Source organism: Lipophrys pholis (assembly GCF_963383615.2).
Source record: "Lipophrys pholis genome assembly, chromosome: 22".
Lineage (NCBI taxonomy): Eukaryota > Metazoa > Chordata > Actinopteri > Blenniiformes > Blenniidae > Lipophrys > Lipophrys pholis.
Window position 1 is genome coordinate 11,755,379 of NC_137644.1, and position 19,203 is coordinate 11,774,581.

Consider the following 19,203-nt stretch of genomic DNA (forward strand, 5'->3'; position numbering starts at 1 on the left):
GTGTGTGTGTGTGTGTGTGTGGTGTGTGTGTGTGTGTGTGTGTGTGTGTGGGTGTGTGTGTGTGTGGGTGTGTGGGTGTGTGGGTGTGTGGGTGTGTGGGTGTGTGGGTGTGTGGGTGTGTGTGTGTGTGTGTGTGTGTGTGTGTGTGTGTCTCCATCCGCTCGGACTATATTCACGGGTATTTTTCATCCCTTTTCATCTCTCCTCCCCACAGCTCTCTTATCTCGTGACTGACGGCTCCTTTTGCAGCTTCAATCCAATCAGCTAATTGTTCGTTTTGGCCTAATTAGGAACTCGATCTGCAGGCAGCATTTGCATAAATGACTGATTTGAAGAGAGAGCGCCGTCTCAATCCAGAGCACCGCTGCTCCCATTCTTTTCTCCCGCTTTGATAAAGCATTAGTGCCACCCATGAATTTTCTACAAAGAGGCTCCTTCCCCTGACAATGAAGATGAAATGATGACTTGTTGGCTATATCTTTCATTCGAGGTCGCGTCTTTGAAGGCGGCCCTGCCACTCACAGTGACAGATATTGTTCCCCCCGTGTTTTGGTTCGTGAATTGGCTATTGAAGCCAGAATAGAAGCAGCGGGCCGCTCTGGTTGTATTCTCATCATCCTGAGAGGTTATCATTAGTTAAGAGGATCAGACAATCAGAATCGTGAGAGAAAACATTGATGATAAATAAATAAATAAATAAATAAAAGCCAGATATTTAACTGTGGTGGAGAAACACTGTTGGATCTTGAGCGGGTCAACAGAAATGCTGTGTTCGTGTTGCTATGGGGTTAAGGAAGAGCAACTTGGAACAACTGAGAAACAAACTTCTTGAGCAACGTGATCTTCACATTTGAAAAAGCCGAAGTGAAAACGTTCAGAGTTCAGTCCTCACTGCTCCACTTCCGACTTGTGATCTGATATAGCGACTTTGTTCTCGACACCTGTTCTGTTGTTTTGTTATCGACAGTCTGAAGACTTGCAAATATATCAAACAGTTGAAATGTACACTTTGTTCACTAAAACAATCTTTCAGGCTTATAAATATAGATGAAGATTGGATTTATTTAGAGATCATTTTCCCTTGCATGTGATGACAGGAGCAATGTTCACTAGTTTAATTAAAGATCTGGTGTGTCTTTTGGCTTTTAACTGTTTTGACTTTACCTATTAAATGCAGAGTGCATACATATATATATATATATATATATATATATATATTGGTTTTAGTCTAAATGCTTAATTAGGGTGTTGTTTCAAAGATTTGTGTTGCTATATAAATGAATGGATTGTAAGTAAAAGTAGTGATTTGGTATAGAGACCTTAGACGTCTATTTTTAAAAAAACTTTTTATTGCTGCTTTGTTCCATGCAGGTATAAGCTCTTTATCTCTCCTCTCCTCTAACCAGATGGACACTCTCAGACCAGCAACATCTGTTTGCATATCATCAAGAGAGGTCACGTCGCACAACCTCTGATGCTGTTTTTAGGCCACTCAGTGCACTCATGCATACACGGCTCCCACCGGCACTCAGATAAGACATAAAAAAGTACTTTTACATTTCTTTTCACGGGGGCGGCGCAACTTTCTCCCCAGACTTTCTCTGACTAACGAGGGACATAAGCAGTCGTGTATTGGTCCCATCTAAGTGCTAAAATGAACTATGTGACTCTTCGGACCTGTCGAACAGCTGTGAATCCAAACAGATCGGGTGGAAGTTTCAGCCTGTGGTGGGTTCCAGTAGGCAAATAAAATATATCTTCACTTTGCAGATTAAGTGAAATCAGTTCTCAGAAAACGTGTTTCTCGGGCAGTTTTACAGTACTGCATTGTTTATATGGGGTATAGTGGTGAGCAGGCTTGCGTCACAATGTATGTTTGTCAATATGTTGGGTCAAAGTTTACTTGTTGATTCTAAGGCATGACGTTTTTAAATGAAAATGACAAAGCTTGTTGATCCTTGTTGCTCTGCACTAAAAGCTTTCCAGATTCCAAAGTTTCCGAAACGCACCGCTCTCCATCTCCACGCAAATAAGGGAAACAATGTTTACACAGCACCAACACAGCACCAACTTGTGGCATGACATGCCAACTACAGCATTTGAACTTTATTTGTGTAGCACTTTAAAAACAACCACAGCTGAAACAAAGTGCTGCACATAAAAACAGAGAATATGAATTAATAAAACAATTTAAAAAATAAAAAAAATAAAAAAAAACAATAAAAGGGCAACAATAAAAACAGGAGTGGTCTCAAGCTGGGTTAAAAGCCGAGGAATAAAAATGGGTTTTAAGACGAGCTGACCTGAGGCACCGAGAAGGAGCATAGGGGTCTCTTTTAAGTATTTTAGGTTGTCCTTGATACCTACGAGGAAAGAAGGATGGGTACATGGACACAAGAAACTGCCCTCGCACTGGATGCACTGATTAACAACCATATCAACATAATGGACGCATGGCAACATTTGAAACACGCGTACCAATTCACATGATTAAGGGAGCATATTTGGCCCTTAAGTGGGATGCATTAGTATGAAAGATGGATAGATTGAATGCAAATTCAACTGTCATAGCCTTTCTTGACTGGCGAAGTGCTGTTGTTCTTGCTACCAGAATTTGATCCATGAAGTGTTGCGGCCACCTCGCCAGGATCGTGCTTTGCGTCACTCACAGGCACGTTCATGACATGTGTGATGCATGCACGGGTTGAGCAGTGAAGCACCCGGGATCTTTTAACAGTTTCACATATGAAATGTTTCTAGTATTTGGACGAGACGCTGGCTTGCTCACTAGAAAGCTAATTTCAGTGTTGTGCACAACACCCCTGGCAGCCCCCCCTCCACCCCCTGCTGTGCCGTGTTTTGTTGTATTGGTTCCTCACTGAGTCACTGGGGGCTCTAACAGTGGGGGGAGGTCAGTGACTGACAGAAAACTTGCATCTACTGAGGCTTTTCCCCTTCAAATGAAGTGCTGGAGATATACTACACACCACAGCAGTTATTACTCACTCAGTTCTTTCTCTTAATCACAGAAGAGCTGACAGAGCCACCTATCCACATAATGAAGGCGTTTGTGAGAAATATGTCACTTTCCATATGCTCCCGTAAATGGGCAAAGGCGCCCCACACACACACGTTTTACATAAGGCGCAGAGAAATGGCCTCTTAGAAGATTACAAAGTAGCTGGGCAATCACAGGGAAAGTAAAAGTGAACGGGCATTGTTAATGTACAATTAAAGCACTTGGTGACACATTACTCACCGTAGTTTGTCAGCAGTGCTGCTGCAAAAGGCCGTGCCTCTTCAGTGAAACCACTTACCGAACAAATGGAGCGAAACTGGACTGAGGAAACAAAGCAGGTCTGGAATCTGTAAAAGAAAAACCGACTGTATTTTTGATATTTCTCAATTGAGTCAAACACTTTGAAAACAGTTAAACCCTGGTATTGGAGAGCAGTGGTGCCACATGGGAGGCACCTGATTAAAGTTACTCAACCAGAAAAAAAAATCTTGCCATACCTTCTCAAAGAAATAGTATTCAAGCCACAATAATAGTCTTAAATGTTGTTACATTGATCATTTATCGTTTTTCGAGCTCTCTTGAGATCGATTTAAACGGGATCTTGTGACACAATGCCTCTGGAATCTTTCCGTGATCACAAGATGTCAACAAACCTGAGAAAGTCCCGCGAACACAAATGCTGGAAATACATGTTTGTATGAGTGTAATGAGAAATCTCCTCCTGAAAGGTATGGACAACCTATTGGAGATGTACGTCAACAACTAAAACTGGGTCCTACATTTTTCGTCCTTCCCGTGTGGATTCTGGTGGATTAAATTTAATGTAACGCCACTCTGGCGGCCGCCGTTGTTGTTAGTGTCGGTCTACTCGTGCGTGTGCAGAAGAATGATTTACTATGGCTGTGACGCGCGCGTGCAGAAGCAGCATTTCAGAAAAGTTGCGTTTTCCTTCGTTTCACAGCATTTTCAAAAAGTTCCACTTTTGGACCCAAATTTGTGTTTTCAGAGACTCCGAGCCCACCAGCTTTTGGGGGATCACAGCAACTGTTAGAGTAAGAGGATATATGTAATTGCTTGAATTCATTGATAGAGGCACATTTTCTTCTTTGGTTCCTCAGTGATGACTGTAGATTTTACTCTGATTTCGATATTGAATAACTATGGGAATCCTAAAGGTGTCGGCAAGCCTGCCTCAGTAGCTGCTCTTAAAAAAAAAAAAAAAAAAGTATTTGAGAAGTTTCCCTTCACCTTCAGGGCACCCAACGATAAAGGTTGTTTTTCTTTTTAAGGCAGGCTCAGTTCACATCTTTTCTCCCAGTGCTGCACCGCAGAGATGTGATTGTTTTGGTTTAAGCCCGCTGCCGGTGGCAAAGCCTTATCATACCTGGCAGAAAAGTCTGCTGCCCTCCCGATTTCAACCTGGCCTGTAGTGACGGTCTGCTGCAGATCGCTGTGCAGGTGGTGTTGTATCTATTAGTGTGTGCTCAGGGCAGCGATGTGATCATTACTTTACCTGAAAGGCTCAGTATCATTTGTCGAAATGTGTTGATGATATCCCATTTAAGGTTTTTTTTTGCTAAAACTGGGGGGTCACGCAAGTTTCTACACATCCATTTGAATTCTCCGTAGAATGTCATGTTTTTCATAATTAACATTTTAATATTAAAACACATTTGTTATTCGCTTAATCCGGATTAATCCTGCAATGAGTAACTGAAGTGTGACGGATCCAATGAGAAAACTAAATTTTGCCTCCTCATTATCATGGAAAGACTTTTGTCAAATGTCGCTGTTTGTTATTTCTATTCAGCTTCTGGAGCCTTTAGCATCATTTTTTTTGAGATCAACTTTTCAATCTTTTTTCACTAAAATCATGGTACTTTTCCACCACAGTCATGATGATTTTGTTTTCAAAATTCATTAAAGTCCCACATAAATAAATTGGAAAACCCCAATTTTTGCCAGATAAGCTTGTTGTTGTACACATCTTGTTATAGTTTAGTTTTATATCAATAAGGTGTCAGGATGTCAACAAAACTGGCCTCTCGCTGTTATGCCATTTTTTTATTTTACTTTTTAATTTTTTTTGTTATTAGTTGTAATAGAACCTACATTGGTTTTATCTTTACCTGTGCAATGTGACAAGGCCTCCATGTTTTCTCCCTCTATTATTTCTTTATTGATATTTAGTTTAGACCAAATGCATTTATAGTGTCTGCTTCACTTTGTGTCACCTGGCCAGAGTCATTGAATAAAGCTCAAAGCAATTTTCACTCAAATTCCTGTCTGCTTAATGCAAATGGGTACGGCCAACCTTTTCTGGGGAAGTGTCCATTAACATTTTCCCCATTTTAACTCAAATTTAAATGCAAGTGTCAAATATTAAGTGCAGTTTTCACTTTGTGAGGCCAGAAACTTTTAACTTTCTCGGCGTCGTGCAGATAATGAAGAAGTCCTAACTGTTCACAGCGAGACTGCAGAGGTTTGATCATGCAGATCAATACCAGTGACTCAACGATTGTAACACAGTGGTGAACGGTATTCAGCCAGTATAGATCGGCAGTATTCTCCTGGCAGCTTTAAAATTGTGACTCATTGGAATTGACTGACGTCTCACAGTGACATCTTTAATCATGGACTGTGTGTCTGCTTCCCATCCGTTTACCGTTCTGTCATTCATTATCGCCTCTTCGCTGATTCACCTCGATTTTCCTGGCCACAAAAACTCCAGTTAGCCTTCTAAACTTTGTGCGTGCGTGGCAGAGAGGGATTGGGGAGGGTGAGGAGAAAGAGGGCATGCATAATTTAAGCTGCTAGGCTGAAGCTCGGCCATGCCAGCATGGTGAGTTGGACCAGAAATCACTAACTCTTTGCCCTCTTGTCCTTGCAGCTGTTCTCTCAAGCTGCTGCCCAAGTAATCTTGATATTTTCGTTAAGTTTGGAGAATGGATGTGTCGAAACATTTTAAATTAGCAGGGCCAATGTTTAAGGAGCCGATGTAAGAATAACATACAACACATAGATCCATCTATCTTCTTGCCTGCCAGACTTGGTTTTTCTCAAATTATTTTTCACTGGAGCCGTTCCCAGATTGTCTCTGAGGAAAGCTGCAGACCCAGTGTGAACTCAGGGGTGTCAAACATAAGGCCCGTGGGTCAAAACCAGCTCACAAGGTGCTCCAATCCGGTTAAACTGCAAAGCAGATTGTAAACATTTCAATGAATACATAGTTTTTTAAAAGCATTTTTTAAGAGTAGTAGACACAACACATACCTGTATCTGTGATGCTGCCATGAAAGATAGCAACTTCATTGCTACAAAACTAGCCGTAAAACCTATGTTTTCATCTTGACTTTGTAAAAACATGGTTATTATAGTGCTATTTACCTGTCCTTATTGGACTGTATGTGGCCCCTGAACCCCTGACTCTCCTGCCTCTAACTGATCTTTAAAATTACATTGATGCCAAACCATTGTGGAATCACAAAATCTCCAAACATTAAAACTACCAGGAATGGACAGTTTCCTGTGTGCCATCTGGATTGTAGAAAGTTGAAAAGCCTCAGGGCTCCCTGCATTCTTTGGCTTTGCCATAAAGCGGTCCGGGGCCACATGCCGGGAACGCCAGCTCTTGGCAACCTGAGGCCATTACCAAGGGGAAGATTTCACCAGGGGATCCCGGAGAGACATCAGGGTCTCATCCTACTTGGCCCTGTTTCCAAAGAAAGTGCCCAGAGGGCATTTCTCTGTGTGCGCCTCACCAACCTCACCTGTTTCTCTACTGTGCAGAGAGAAGAGAGAGAGAAAGGCTTTTCGATGAGTCGCTCCCAAAAGCCCAATCTCCTCAGTTTATCTTAAAATTTCAGGCTTTATACAGTGTACATTTTGTCTTTTTAATTTGATGTTGTATGTTGAAAAAGCCCATTAGTAATCTGCTCCTGCACCGACCTCAGAGCCTTCTGGTCGGACTTTTTATCTCTCCACAGTGAGATTTGTTGCAGGCATCTTACTCTCACAGGGACTTTTTTTTTTGTTCCCCTAGAGGCAATCTGCCTGTTTACTGTTTCCTCTGCTGGCTCCGAAACTAATTCTAGTGTTTAGTTTGGTCATAGCAGGGTCACTCTTGGAAAGTGGGAACCAGCTTCTCCTAAGTGTTTGAAAAACGGTGGAGTATTTGCACATGTGCATGGGAGGAGCTAGACAACGGTAACAATGGAAGGTCTAAGAGCGCCTTTGGAAAATAAGCAGCACTTCTACAACAAAGTGTACATTTATGACACCATCTTCTGGTGTACCCACACCCACTGGATCGCATGCAGAGTCACTCTGTACATGCACCAGATACTGACACCTGAAAGGAGCTTGAATGTTTGCGTTGCACTGTTCTCTGTTTGCAGCCATGCAAACTACAGCATTTTCAGTGGTTCTGGTTATCATAACATCGTTTGTTTGTTTGTTTCAGAAAAGTTTCGCATTCAGACAAACAAAAAAAGAATGCCAGGGTTAGTCGATCTTGTGCAAACATAGAATATTTATTTCCCTTCTCACATTCCAGAAAACATAAACATTCTCTGAACCTCTTTGCTATTGGGAAGAACTTTATGATCAATCACTCAATAATACAGGACTGAAGAGTATCACTAGAGCACGCTGTCTTTGTTTCCTCTCATTTTCCAATCAGTGTATCTGCTCGTATGCCTGCATGCCAGGGCTGCTGAATACCTGAGGCACTCCTGCTTTTTAGATTCAGAAAAGCCCAACCATGCGGGCTGATCAATAGACCTTGTCTATCAGCTGTCCGTCCTCTCGTCTGCTGCCCCCGCTGGTCAGTACGGTGACTGCGCTTCACCTCGAGGTGACAGAGACTGTGAGCTGCCGGCTTTTTGACACAATGCATGTGCAAGGCGAGGACTGGTGTGAAGAAGCAGTGACAGGCCGACCGAGCACGTCCCCTCTCCTGCAGGTTAACAAGTTGCGAAGTGTTTTGATAGGGCGAGATGAGCCTCTCTCTCCTGCTGGGCGCGTCAGTGTGTGTTGTTTGTCGCTTGTTTTGCTCCATCCGTCTCTGATCACGCTTGTTTTTTGTCATTTTCATCCTTTTTTCATCTGTCTGCCACACATTTCAGAGAGCACAGCCAGAGAAAGTAGTTTATGGGCGGCATGGCTTAGTTGGTAGAGCGGTCATCTCCCAATTGGAAGGTTGCAGGTTCGATCCCCATCTCCACCTGTCCAACTGCCAAAGTGTCCCTGGGCAAAACACTGAACCCCAAATTGCTCCCAATGCATTGACAGCATCTAAATGTGTGTGAATGTGAACGTTGTAAAGCGCTTTGGGATGTAATATAAGTGAAGTCCATTTACATTTTTTTATATCTGCGAGTTCGTTCACAGCTTATACTTTCCTCTCTGCGTCACCATGTGCGTGATGTTTGTGTTTTTCCCTGAAATTTTCCAACTACCAGATAGATAGCAAGGCCGTTAATTTCAGACTGCGGCGGCACAGAAATTGTCAAAATACCCAGACAGTGATTATTCATGAAGGATTTCTCTGCTTTTGTTTCCCAAGGACCCAGATTAACTTCACCGTGGCCATTGATTTCACAGCTTCCAACGGTGAGCCACCTTGTACTACACACGCATGCACACGCACACACAAACACACAAAAGCCAGGAGAACAGTCTCTCAAATTTCATGCAGATGGAGAATCAAGTGTTTCCTAATGGCCCTCTCCATCACACCTGAACACGCTATGATGGCTGTGATTAAGGACTGTGTTACCCATCTACCCCTGAGCTCAGGACAGGCGGCGACAATCGAGCCAAATCCTATTAGATCAAATGAGGGCTCTCAGGCAGTGGATGTAAAAATGTGTCTGAGCTTGAAGTGTGCTTGATCTTGTCGGCCTGTCACCAGAACCCTTACACCTTCTGGGCCGCTGCGGCAGATAAAGAGATGAAAGAGTCAGACAGAGGGAGATCAGTAGAAGCTTTACAGCTTCATATGAACATTTCAGTGTAATTAGCCGCTAATTTAGATCTGCTTCAGTTCAGCGTCGATAGTCAAGATCCGGAGATGTAGTTGGCAGGTCTTTTGAAAGTGTGTACGGCCATGTGGTGCCATGAAATAGTCAGCAGTTATTTGTATTTTATTGACTGGACAAACTATTTGCAAGAAGTCAATTCTGTATCTTATTCGAGACGATACCAGCGAAACACTGCAACAGAATAATTGTGTGTCTTCTATCCCGAGCAGGTAACCCAGCCCAGCCCACCTCGCTCCACTACATGAGTCCCTACCAGCTGAATGCCTACGCCATGGCCCTGAAGGCGGTCGGAGAGATCATTCAGGACTACGACAGCGATAAGATGTTCCCCGCTCTGGGCTTCGGAGCCAGACTGCCGCCTGATGGCCGGGTGTCCCACGAGTTTGCTTTGGTAAGAATTAAAAGAAAAACAGGAGACTTAAAGGGACAAATAAACCTGCCTCTATTGTCTTGACGTTAGTGTCGATTTATGAACCAAAGAAGCAGCACGAATGAAACCGAAAATCCAGAAAGTTCCACAAATATGCCACAGTTACCATGGATACAGACTAATCCTATTGATGTATACAGTTCTTGCTCTAGGGATTGAGTTAGTTTATTATTTGTTAGTGTAAGCTCCGTTAGTAAGACGGAGAGAGACAGCAGCTCTGCAGCTTCAGTAACAAGCCCATTGAAATGCCATTGAAACTGAAGCTTCTAACTGTGTTTGGGCTTCATCACAACCTTTGGGAATCGCTGGACAATTCCAGTGTTTAGGTAAATTAAATATTTCTGTTATTTACCTTCTCTTTCATTCCGTAGTTTCACAGCTAATTGACAGGTAAGGATCCGAGGGGTTTCAAAGTCAGTTCCACATAATTGAACAGCGGTTTTACACCAACACCTGCTCATGAAACAAGAACAACAGAGAAATTTTCCTCACTAACAGGATTCTGAAGTGACCCCCGGCACCTCGCGGCTGTCAGTCAGATTTCATGGAAATAGAGCTTTACTTGTCGGTGTTGACTGTTTGCAGTATGTTCTGACCGTTTGACGCTTACAATGTGTTTTCTGATTCTTTCTTTCTCGTTATTTAGTTGAACCTGAACATTATTACCCAGTAAAAGTGAGAATCAATTGTAATGGATGGATGCATTGATCTTTGCTCTTCCTGCAGTACTGTTGAATGAATCTGAACACATCTCCTCACTCCTTTCAGAACGGGAACCCTCAGAACCCGTACTGCACAGGCATCGAGGGTGTAATGGAGGCCTACTACCGGAGTCTGAAGTCGGTTCAACTCCACGGACCCACTAACTTCTCCCCGGTCATCAACCATGTGGCCAGGTACGACTGAATGATTTAAAAAGGCTTAATGTTAAAAAAAAGTGCTATTACTATTAGTACTATTACACCTTTTTTTTTTTTCCCACCCTAATTTTAATTAGAGTGCTTGCAGTTTTGCACATTTGCGTACTTGCTGACCCCACAGACGTAATGAAACTGAAAAAAAAAAAAATCATGCGTGAAAGAAACTTGACACGCTCCACGTGCGTTCTCAGGTTTTCTGTAACGAGCTCTCCGAGAGTCGGGAGTGAGCAGGTCGCGAACGAGTTTGGAGGAAAGTCGGGAGACAAATAACAATCTTGAGAAGTAAACAGGAACGGACCCGATGTTTGCGTGCTTGTGTTTGGTTTAATTCATGCTGCGGTCAAGCTGAGCGCGCAGATAACCCGGACAGTGTATCTCAGTACGAGTGAAGGTTCAAGGTAAATTTGCAAAAAAAAAAAAAAAAAGCACACAGGTTCCTCAAGTTCTCCTGTTTGCACGCGTGTCTGAAATAAAAATCCGTCATGTGGTTTTCAGATCGCACATGGATTTATAAGGGGAAGTTATTAGTCGAGGCGGGCACTCCTGATCCGGGAGCCCTGCATGTTTTCCCTGCTACAACATACTTGAATTTAATGGCTGTATCCTCATGAAGCTCTGCAGAAAGTCTCATAACAAGCCACAACCAGGAGTGTTTTAGTGGGGGGGAACATTGAAACCCTCCAGTAACATATCTCACTGGAACCAGCAGAGTTTTTCTCCAGTGAACAAAGCGAGATCTCAATAAAAACGCTGGTTGTTTTTTTTAATACAAGTGCTTTGTGGCAGTAAGTGGGCGGAGCCACTCATTATTGTACCCAAACATAATTGATTAAAGTCTCTGATGATTGGCTATTTCCTATGTGAATTGCTCCACAATGACTGTGGAAACATTTCAGTAAGTTATTTGATTAAGAGAGGCCGGGTCACGGCACAGTGATGTATTCCTTAACTTTCAAAACATATCTAAGATCATACCGTATTTACTGTGATAATAACTTTTCCTGTTCCTGCAGCTTTCTGTATGCTGAGCATACTCGGGGGGATTTAGAAGAATAGGTTCACACAGTATAATTCTTTCACACCATATTATCACATTTGCTATTTTAACGTTTTTTTAAGAGCTTTATTTAGAACCTAACAAATTTGTTTTATCTCACTCAGCAGATTATTTGAAGTGAAACTGATTTACGTGTTCTTAAGTGATTTATCTCGAGTTGTTGATTTACATATTTGGAAACGGATTTACTAAAATGTTAATGACGTGATTACATGTAAAGCAGCAGGGATGTAAAATCGTTGCACCGCAGAAACGGCACTGGTTCTGCCTGGGATACTTCTTGGATAATCCTGGTTTCATGACTCATTCGCTCTTATTTTCCCATCAAACCCACTGATTTTTACTTGTTTCTAGTCAAATGAGATGATTTGTACCACCTCCTGTTAGAGAAGCTCCTCACAGGAGCTGATTAGGATAGATTCACATGAACACGGTGAATGGAAAGCTCCCCTCTTTATTTACTCAAGCACTGTTTTAAATCCATGAAGATCCTGCTGAATTGCTGCATGAAAAAAAAATCTGAGTCACTATTTCTACCGGAATATTTTGTGATAATTAATTTTTACCTAGCTGAGTCGTCTCGTGCTGTTCCACTATTTTTCCAAGTATTTTAATAAGAACAATTAGTTACGTATTATTTTGCAAAGAAATAAAGTGTCTTAGTTTTAAAATGTTAAGTACAATTTCGAAGTAATTGCGATTAAGGTATTGTACGCCTCGATCCCATTTAGATTAGAGCTTTAGGCAATTATAAATTGATCATTTATGGAAATGAAGTGCATAATAGGCTTTTAAAAATAATGTGTTCCAAAAAAATGCTTTCAATTTTGTGCAAAGTAATTTGAAATTAGTTTTTTTATGTTAGAAAATGTCATGTGAAAACTGTCTGTGCTTGTTTATATGTAGTGTACCACAATTCTCACAAATGCTTGTGGCACTGCACAACATTTAAAGTTACTCCACACTGCTCGGGAGGAAAATTTGTTCCGTTTTTATGAAATAAAGATGGAAGTTTTATACACCAAGAAAACTCTATTTTGTCTAAAATACTAACCTTTTCTCAACTTATTTGTGTTTAGTTGTACTTGAGAAGGGTTTGTGATATTACCTCTGTACCAGCAGTGTTTACTTTGTTGGGGCACCCAGGTGTCGATGGTCCAGTTTAATCTGACCTCCTACAGTATCTGCTCTTTTAGAAAAACAGGTGAAACGCTCATAGCTTCGTAAATTGTTAAATGCTTAAATTTTGCTTTTATTTTATTTTGGCAAAATGGTTTCTTGTTTGAATATATAGCTAGTATCTTCAGTACTAGTACTTTTTTACTTATTACTGTAGTAAATGACAAGAACTTTTTAGGGATGGATGGACGAAACGGCAACCATCCTAATTTGATCTTTCCGACATGAGCCATACTTCAAAAAGTATTTTATGTAGTTATATGTATAACAGTTATTAAATACAATTTGTCTTTGGTGTATTTAGTATATAGTTTTAGTTTTCTAAACAAAATTTTAGTTAACAGCTTGGACTGAAGAACTTCTATGAGGTATCAGCCTCAACCTACGAGGTGGGAAGGCCAACGTCTAGACCTAATACTGTGTACTGTGATATACGTATATATATATATATATATATATATATATATATAATATAATATTATATAATTATATTATATTATATTATTTAATATAAATATTAAAAATGTCAAAGTTCATAAAAATAGAAGATGTAGTTCAGTTATGGTCCATGTCCAAAACGTCCTATAGTTGGTGTCCAAAACATCCAAGGTTGTACTTCTGCATCCAAACGTCCCTGTCCAAAATGTCCTGAAGTTCAATTCAGTCACACAATGATAGTGCTGGGTTGGATCCCAAAACTATATTGATCCTTGCTGGTCAAGATGATGGAAACCTTCATCAGAGGTTTTGGTCCATATTGATGTGAATGACCCGTTCCACCATGTCTGATGGTGATGGTGATGGAGAAGCGATTGGCGTGCAGTGAACTCATTGTGATATTCAGGAAACTAGTTTGAAACCAGTGCTGGAAGTATCCGTACTGGAGAAGATTGTTGCATTGACACATAGCTCAATGATGGATGGATCTGTGGTTTCAGGTTGTTTACACTGGATTTTGATCATACATTCTGCTGCTTCAAGGTTTAACATTTTGTGATCGTCTGCGTTCATTGACTTACTGTTGCGTTTCCGTCATTCTGAACCGATCTGTCCATTTTCCTCTGACTTCTGGCATCAGCAAGGCATTTTCACCCAGATACTTTTTCTCATTGGTACCATTCTCTATAAACTCTTGAAGAGAGAATGTAAAGATGGCAGAACAGCAGTCTCTCAAATACTCGCAGCAGCTCGCCTTTCACATTCTAACGCTCGCTGTGAAATTCAGCAGCTCAATCTGTACTTTCTATTAAGAATGTAAGCTTATTTTCCGCCTCTGTTCATTACTGATAATCAAATAATGTCGTACACTACGCAGGCAGACTGTTAAACAACAGTATATTATATATTTTTCCCATAATGTAGTGTTTTTTTACATGCTGTGGTAAACCTAAATCTCACTAATTAACATGTTAACCAGTACTTTTAATCTCTGCAAAAATGTGTGAAAACACCACGGGGACTCTATAGAGTTGCTTTACTTTCACACATTGAGGTTCGCTGGGATTAAACCAACGTTTTATGTTAATTAGTGAGCTTCAGATGTGTGGGTGGTCGGGGGGATTTTGATAACTTCACAGGCCAGTTTTTTTCTATTGTCTCCAGTCGCTATTCAAAGCTAAACTGGCTTTGTCACTTCTACTGCTTTTTATTTAATGAACACGAGAGAGAGGCTTTTCTTTTTTTTTTTTTTTTCTGACCAATTTTCTTCCGCCTGTGAAGGACAAACAAGGGCTGAGTGATGATTTAAAACCAAATGGAAGGATTATGTGTTCAAATGTGGGAGGTTTTCACAGATAAATATGTTCAAGTTTGGTCAAACTTTTAACTTTGTTCCAGCCAGTAGCAAATGTTCTAATCAGCACACTCCTCCCGAACCTAATTAAAAACTTTTAAATGAAGTTTTGTTGGTGCATGCAGTTATATTAGAATATCTGTCAACTTTAGGCCTGTTTGTGAGTTTGTTCTCGTTCAGCCTCTTCCTCCACTTTATTGTTTATAACCTCCCCCTATTTTTCATCTCGACTACCTCTCCTGCCACTCCCACATGGATCTTAGTGATTATTAACTTTGCCCCGTCTGTGCGTTCCCTCTCCAGTTGTGTTGCTTTATGTGCAATGTTGCAGCCTCCTACAGCGAGACACACTTTAAGTATCGGTTATCGCTCTAGGGGAGGAGACAGGTGCACACATAGCCAACCTCTCGGTGCGAAAAGGTGAAGATTAGCAGCAAAGCAAGCAATTGCAATATTCTCGGAGTGTAAATATCTGTAGCAGGCAGTCGCAGTGAAAGGTCACGCTCGGCATCACAGCAGAAGCCGCCAGCGGTGCGGAGCCGAGGGTCGACCAGGCTCCCGCAAAGATAGACGTTACAGAAGGAAGAGTTTCATCCTCCAGTGGTGGGAGGTCGGTGACATTTAGAGCAGTGAGTAATACTTCTGTCACTTTTTGTGTACTTTAATAAAAAAGCCCGTCTTGTATTTAGTAGAGTGTGTGGAAAGGACAAAATTATGTTTGGAGTTTATATATATATATATATATATACAGTATATACAGTATATATATGTATGAAACTTCAAAAAAGGTTTACATGTATGTACAAGTGGATGTCACGTTGATGTCACATCAAGAAAATGGTTCCATAATAACCCATAAATCATGACCACCTCTAATTTTTCCTGTTGTGTTTGTGCGAAAATGTTTGGAAAATGTTCAAATTCAGTGCAATTGTTTGCAACATACCATATAAACAGCTTTATATTTCTTCAAAATTGGGTAAAATCTAAAAAAACCTCTTTGCATCAGTGATCCTAAGCATGCCGCAGCTGCTCATCACTGCCGTGAACGAGCGAGTCTTAAAGCTTTGAGACGGCGGGACTGAACCGACATTGAAGACGTCGTGGTTTTCTTTTAAACCCTGTGACTCAGACTCAATCATTATCCCTTAAAACGCCTGAGTGAAGATGAGAGAAAGCGCACATAAATAATTTCTTCTTTTTGCCCAGGTACGCAGCGTCGGTGAAGGATGGCTCTCAGTACTTTGTGCTTCTCATCATCACGGACGGCGTCATCTCCGACATGGCCCAGACCAAGGAGTCGATCGTCAATGTAAGTGACTTGAATCACTCGAAGTATGATGGATGGTGTTATTGTGTTTATTAGAATTAATCCAGCTGCAAGGCAGTGGACCCGGATCCAGGCCACCAAAGCAATTCAAAACTGCAGACTTGCTGATATTGTTCTCAGCCCGAGGCTCTCCCAGTACCTCAGCTGGTGACTTTGATTTAATACCAGATAAAAAAAAAACAACATATTACTCAAATCCACTTTTGAAGCAAAAAGAAGCCAACACAAAATATCTGTCTCACATCATCATTGTTTGATATTGTTTCCAACACTGAGTCTGTTTACGTGACATAAGAAACGATAACTGGGAGTGATCAGGTAATTGTAATAATCAGATCTGATGCGTTTACCTGCGCCGCTGAAATTGGATCATTGAAAATCCCTGGTGTAGATTTCAGTCCATCATGAGATTAAGTGCATACATATGCACTATGACACAAGTCTCTAAACATTTGCTCTTGCCTGGTTGAACGTGGTGATGTTTAGTGTTTTCGGTGTATTACCATTAATTATTCTAATATAGCATAACACAATCACCGGAAATCAGAAAATAGTAACATTCGCCTGTTGGATATTCCACTACATGTATTCTTCTATTTGTAGTATTTTTATTTTCTGATGCTACATGACGTAGGAGGCTTTCTGAAAACACACGCGTGACCTACTGTCGAGTGTCTCCTGTGTGAACTCGCAGCCGAACGCGCTGCTCACAATATGCTTTGCGTCCTGTCTGGTCATGCTGGCTGTACACGGCCGGCCGAAATCACCCCGGTGCCCCCGGGGAAACGCTCCGTTGCTCCCTCCGAGCTGTCCGCCCCGGCCTGAGGCTGACGACCGACTCACTTTTCCTCCCCTTTGGCTCTGGGACTACGAGGCTGTCTTGTGTGTGTGTGTGTGTGTGTGTGTGTGTTTTATGGATTAATATTAACCTTTCAGACAAAGGGTTGAATGATTTCTGCATACGTTGCACAAAAAGTAAGTATTTGTGGGATGAAGAGCAGAGCTGAGTGTGTTGGTATGGCCAACTCTTGAGTTTATTCAGAACTGAATTTGGATTGGAAATAATTCAAGATATGACCTAAAGCTCCATTAGATAAAATATAGATTGGCTCACTACAAATGCACTTTTTGCACTTATTTCATATTGTTTATTTTGCCACAATTCCAATCAAATAATGAGAATAAAAAAGAATCGGACTCTTAACACACAGTCTTCATTCTGTATCTGAACAGATCAAGGAGAGAAAACATTGATCCACAAACAATTTCTTCCGCTGTGACAAACTATTTGACTTTGAAACACTAGAATGACCAAATACTAAAATGACTAAATAAGTAATAAGAGTAAAATGTCACTATCAACCCCAGTGTTCTTTGTGTTTCGAGTTTAATTGGGATTACTGCACAGACTGGTGGACCTCGGCAATAAAAAAAAAAAAAAACATCTCAGAAGATACATAAACATTAAGGGTTTAAACTCAAAGCTCAACATTCAAACATTTGCCTTTATGCCTTTTTACTCGTCTCCACTGACGCTTCCCTGCAGTGCCGGCAGGAATACGATGTGAAGGGGTGGGGGCAGAACTTCGCTGCTGTTATTTTCCGAGTGTTTGCCGTGCGGCTTTCACTCTTGACAGCGTGTTTTTCGCCGCGGTTCCTTCCTCTCCATCACTGTCAAGGCGTGGCGAGATCCGGAGGGAAGGGTTGCGTTGAATTCAAACTAAGGGAACAGCAGCCATTTTTTGAGGAGCCAGCAAACCTGGAAGTCGGCGAATTAAAATGCGGGAGTGTTTTTAGCGGAGCTAAACATTCGAGATAAAATGAGGTTCAGGAGGGAAACAAAGATAATGATATGATGGGAAATAGAGGGAAATGCAGTGTTGAGACCTAAAGAAGACCTTTAGTGAAGGAGGGGAGTGAGAATAAATGAGATGTTTTGATAAGATCATCCATCTCCCAGCTGCCTTGGGTCAAAACATTACTCAGATACACACACGCATACACACACACACACACACACTCACACCGGCTCTCTTTCTTTTCCCCCCCAACACGCACTCTGTGACACTTGCACATGCCCACACAACATGAGCACATGTCATTTGGAAGCTGTCGGGAGAGTTCGGGCCGCGCTGTTGATTCTCTCCTCTCTTAATATTATTGACTGTGATGTCTCAGCCCCCGCAGCGCTCCGGGAGACGCACACACACACACACACACACACACACACACACACACACACATGTTTACGCGGGCTGTATTCGCCATGACATCACCACCACATGATTTGTTCAACACATGCCAAAACAAATGAAACTGAATGGAACATATGTTTGTTTTTGTTTTTTTGTTTTTTTTTCTCTGTTCTGCAGGCAGCCTGTCTGCCCATGTCCATCATCATCGTGGGGGTGGGGCCGGCAGAATTTGATGGTGAGTTTCCAGAATTGTGGTGTCGTTTTTCTTTTTTGTTTTTTTTGTGTGCAGATTTTCTGCTCCTCCTAAAACATTAGCTCCTCGCAACAACTGTGAAACCATTTTCATGCAAGGTTCTTGATCTTTTTTTCCTGCCAGCGATGGTTGAGTTGGATGGTGATGAAGTCAGAATCTCATCCAGAGGAAGATACGCTGAGAGAGACATTGTTCAGGTACACCCCCCCCCCCCCCCCCCCCTTTCCTTCCTTCTGCACATTTTTCAGCAAACTCCCCGTTTGCGAGCACAGAAAAAAAGGCTGGAGTTTGTGGAGGTCTGAGCAGACAGACCCCCGCCCCCGGGCAGACAGACGCCTGGTCACCTCGACCCCGGGGTGCTCCAGACCCCAGATGGCCACACACACACACACACACACATACACACACACACACACACACACACACACACACACACACACACACACACACACACACACACACACACACACACACTCATCCCATGTATCCACACATAACGTTGTGCTCTGGAGTATCTGTGAAGAGCCAGATCTCCCTCCCTCCGTCTTTTACTCTCTTTCTCATTAAAGTAGATGAACGGAGACCCTCAGCGCGCACCCCTGGCCTAATGTTCATCTTAAAAAGCCCAGGGGGCATCGTCACTCAGTCATGCGGAAGGGACCTGTGAAGTGCAAAAATATGAGAACATTAGAGAACAATTTTGCGCTGCCTCTTGTTTTTTTTACGTATAAATAGGGAAAGAATTTTTTTTTTTTTAATATAACGGAATGCAGAGCCACCACACGGACGTGCATCGCATATCTGCTTTCAAAGAATCATTATGTCTCGTTTAGCATTCAACGCTTTCCTCCGCGGCCTTACTGTTTGCGTCTTTTGTTTTGCTCTCATCGCAATGACAAGTGCCCCTCATCCGTCCCCGCCGCCGTGCGTCCGAGGCGAAAGCAGCTCTTGCAGCGAGGCGTTTGCTTCATGGCGGGATCGCAA

At 41.9% G+C, this 19,203-nt stretch overlaps 1 protein-coding gene across 2 annotated transcripts in view; it reads left to right on the forward strand.

Annotated features, from left to right (window-relative positions):
• LOC308127280 (copine-8) overlaps positions 1-19,203 on the forward strand; it is a 96,690-nt gene that overhangs the window by 73,161 nt on the left and 4,326 nt on the right. For both annotated transcript variants that reach the window (XM_080492218.1, XM_080492219.1), the window contains 6 exons: positions 8,586-8,632; positions 9,273-9,454; positions 10,262-10,389; positions 15,651-15,753; positions 18,144-18,201; positions 18,343-18,416. In XM_080492218.1, the coding sequence (XP_080348344.1) occupies positions 8,586-8,632; positions 9,273-9,454; positions 10,262-10,389; positions 15,651-15,753; positions 18,144-18,201; positions 18,343-18,416 (592 nt within the window). The remainder of the gene's footprint in view (positions 1-8,585; positions 8,633-9,272; positions 9,455-10,261; positions 10,390-15,650; positions 15,754-18,143; positions 18,202-18,342; positions 18,417-19,203) is intronic.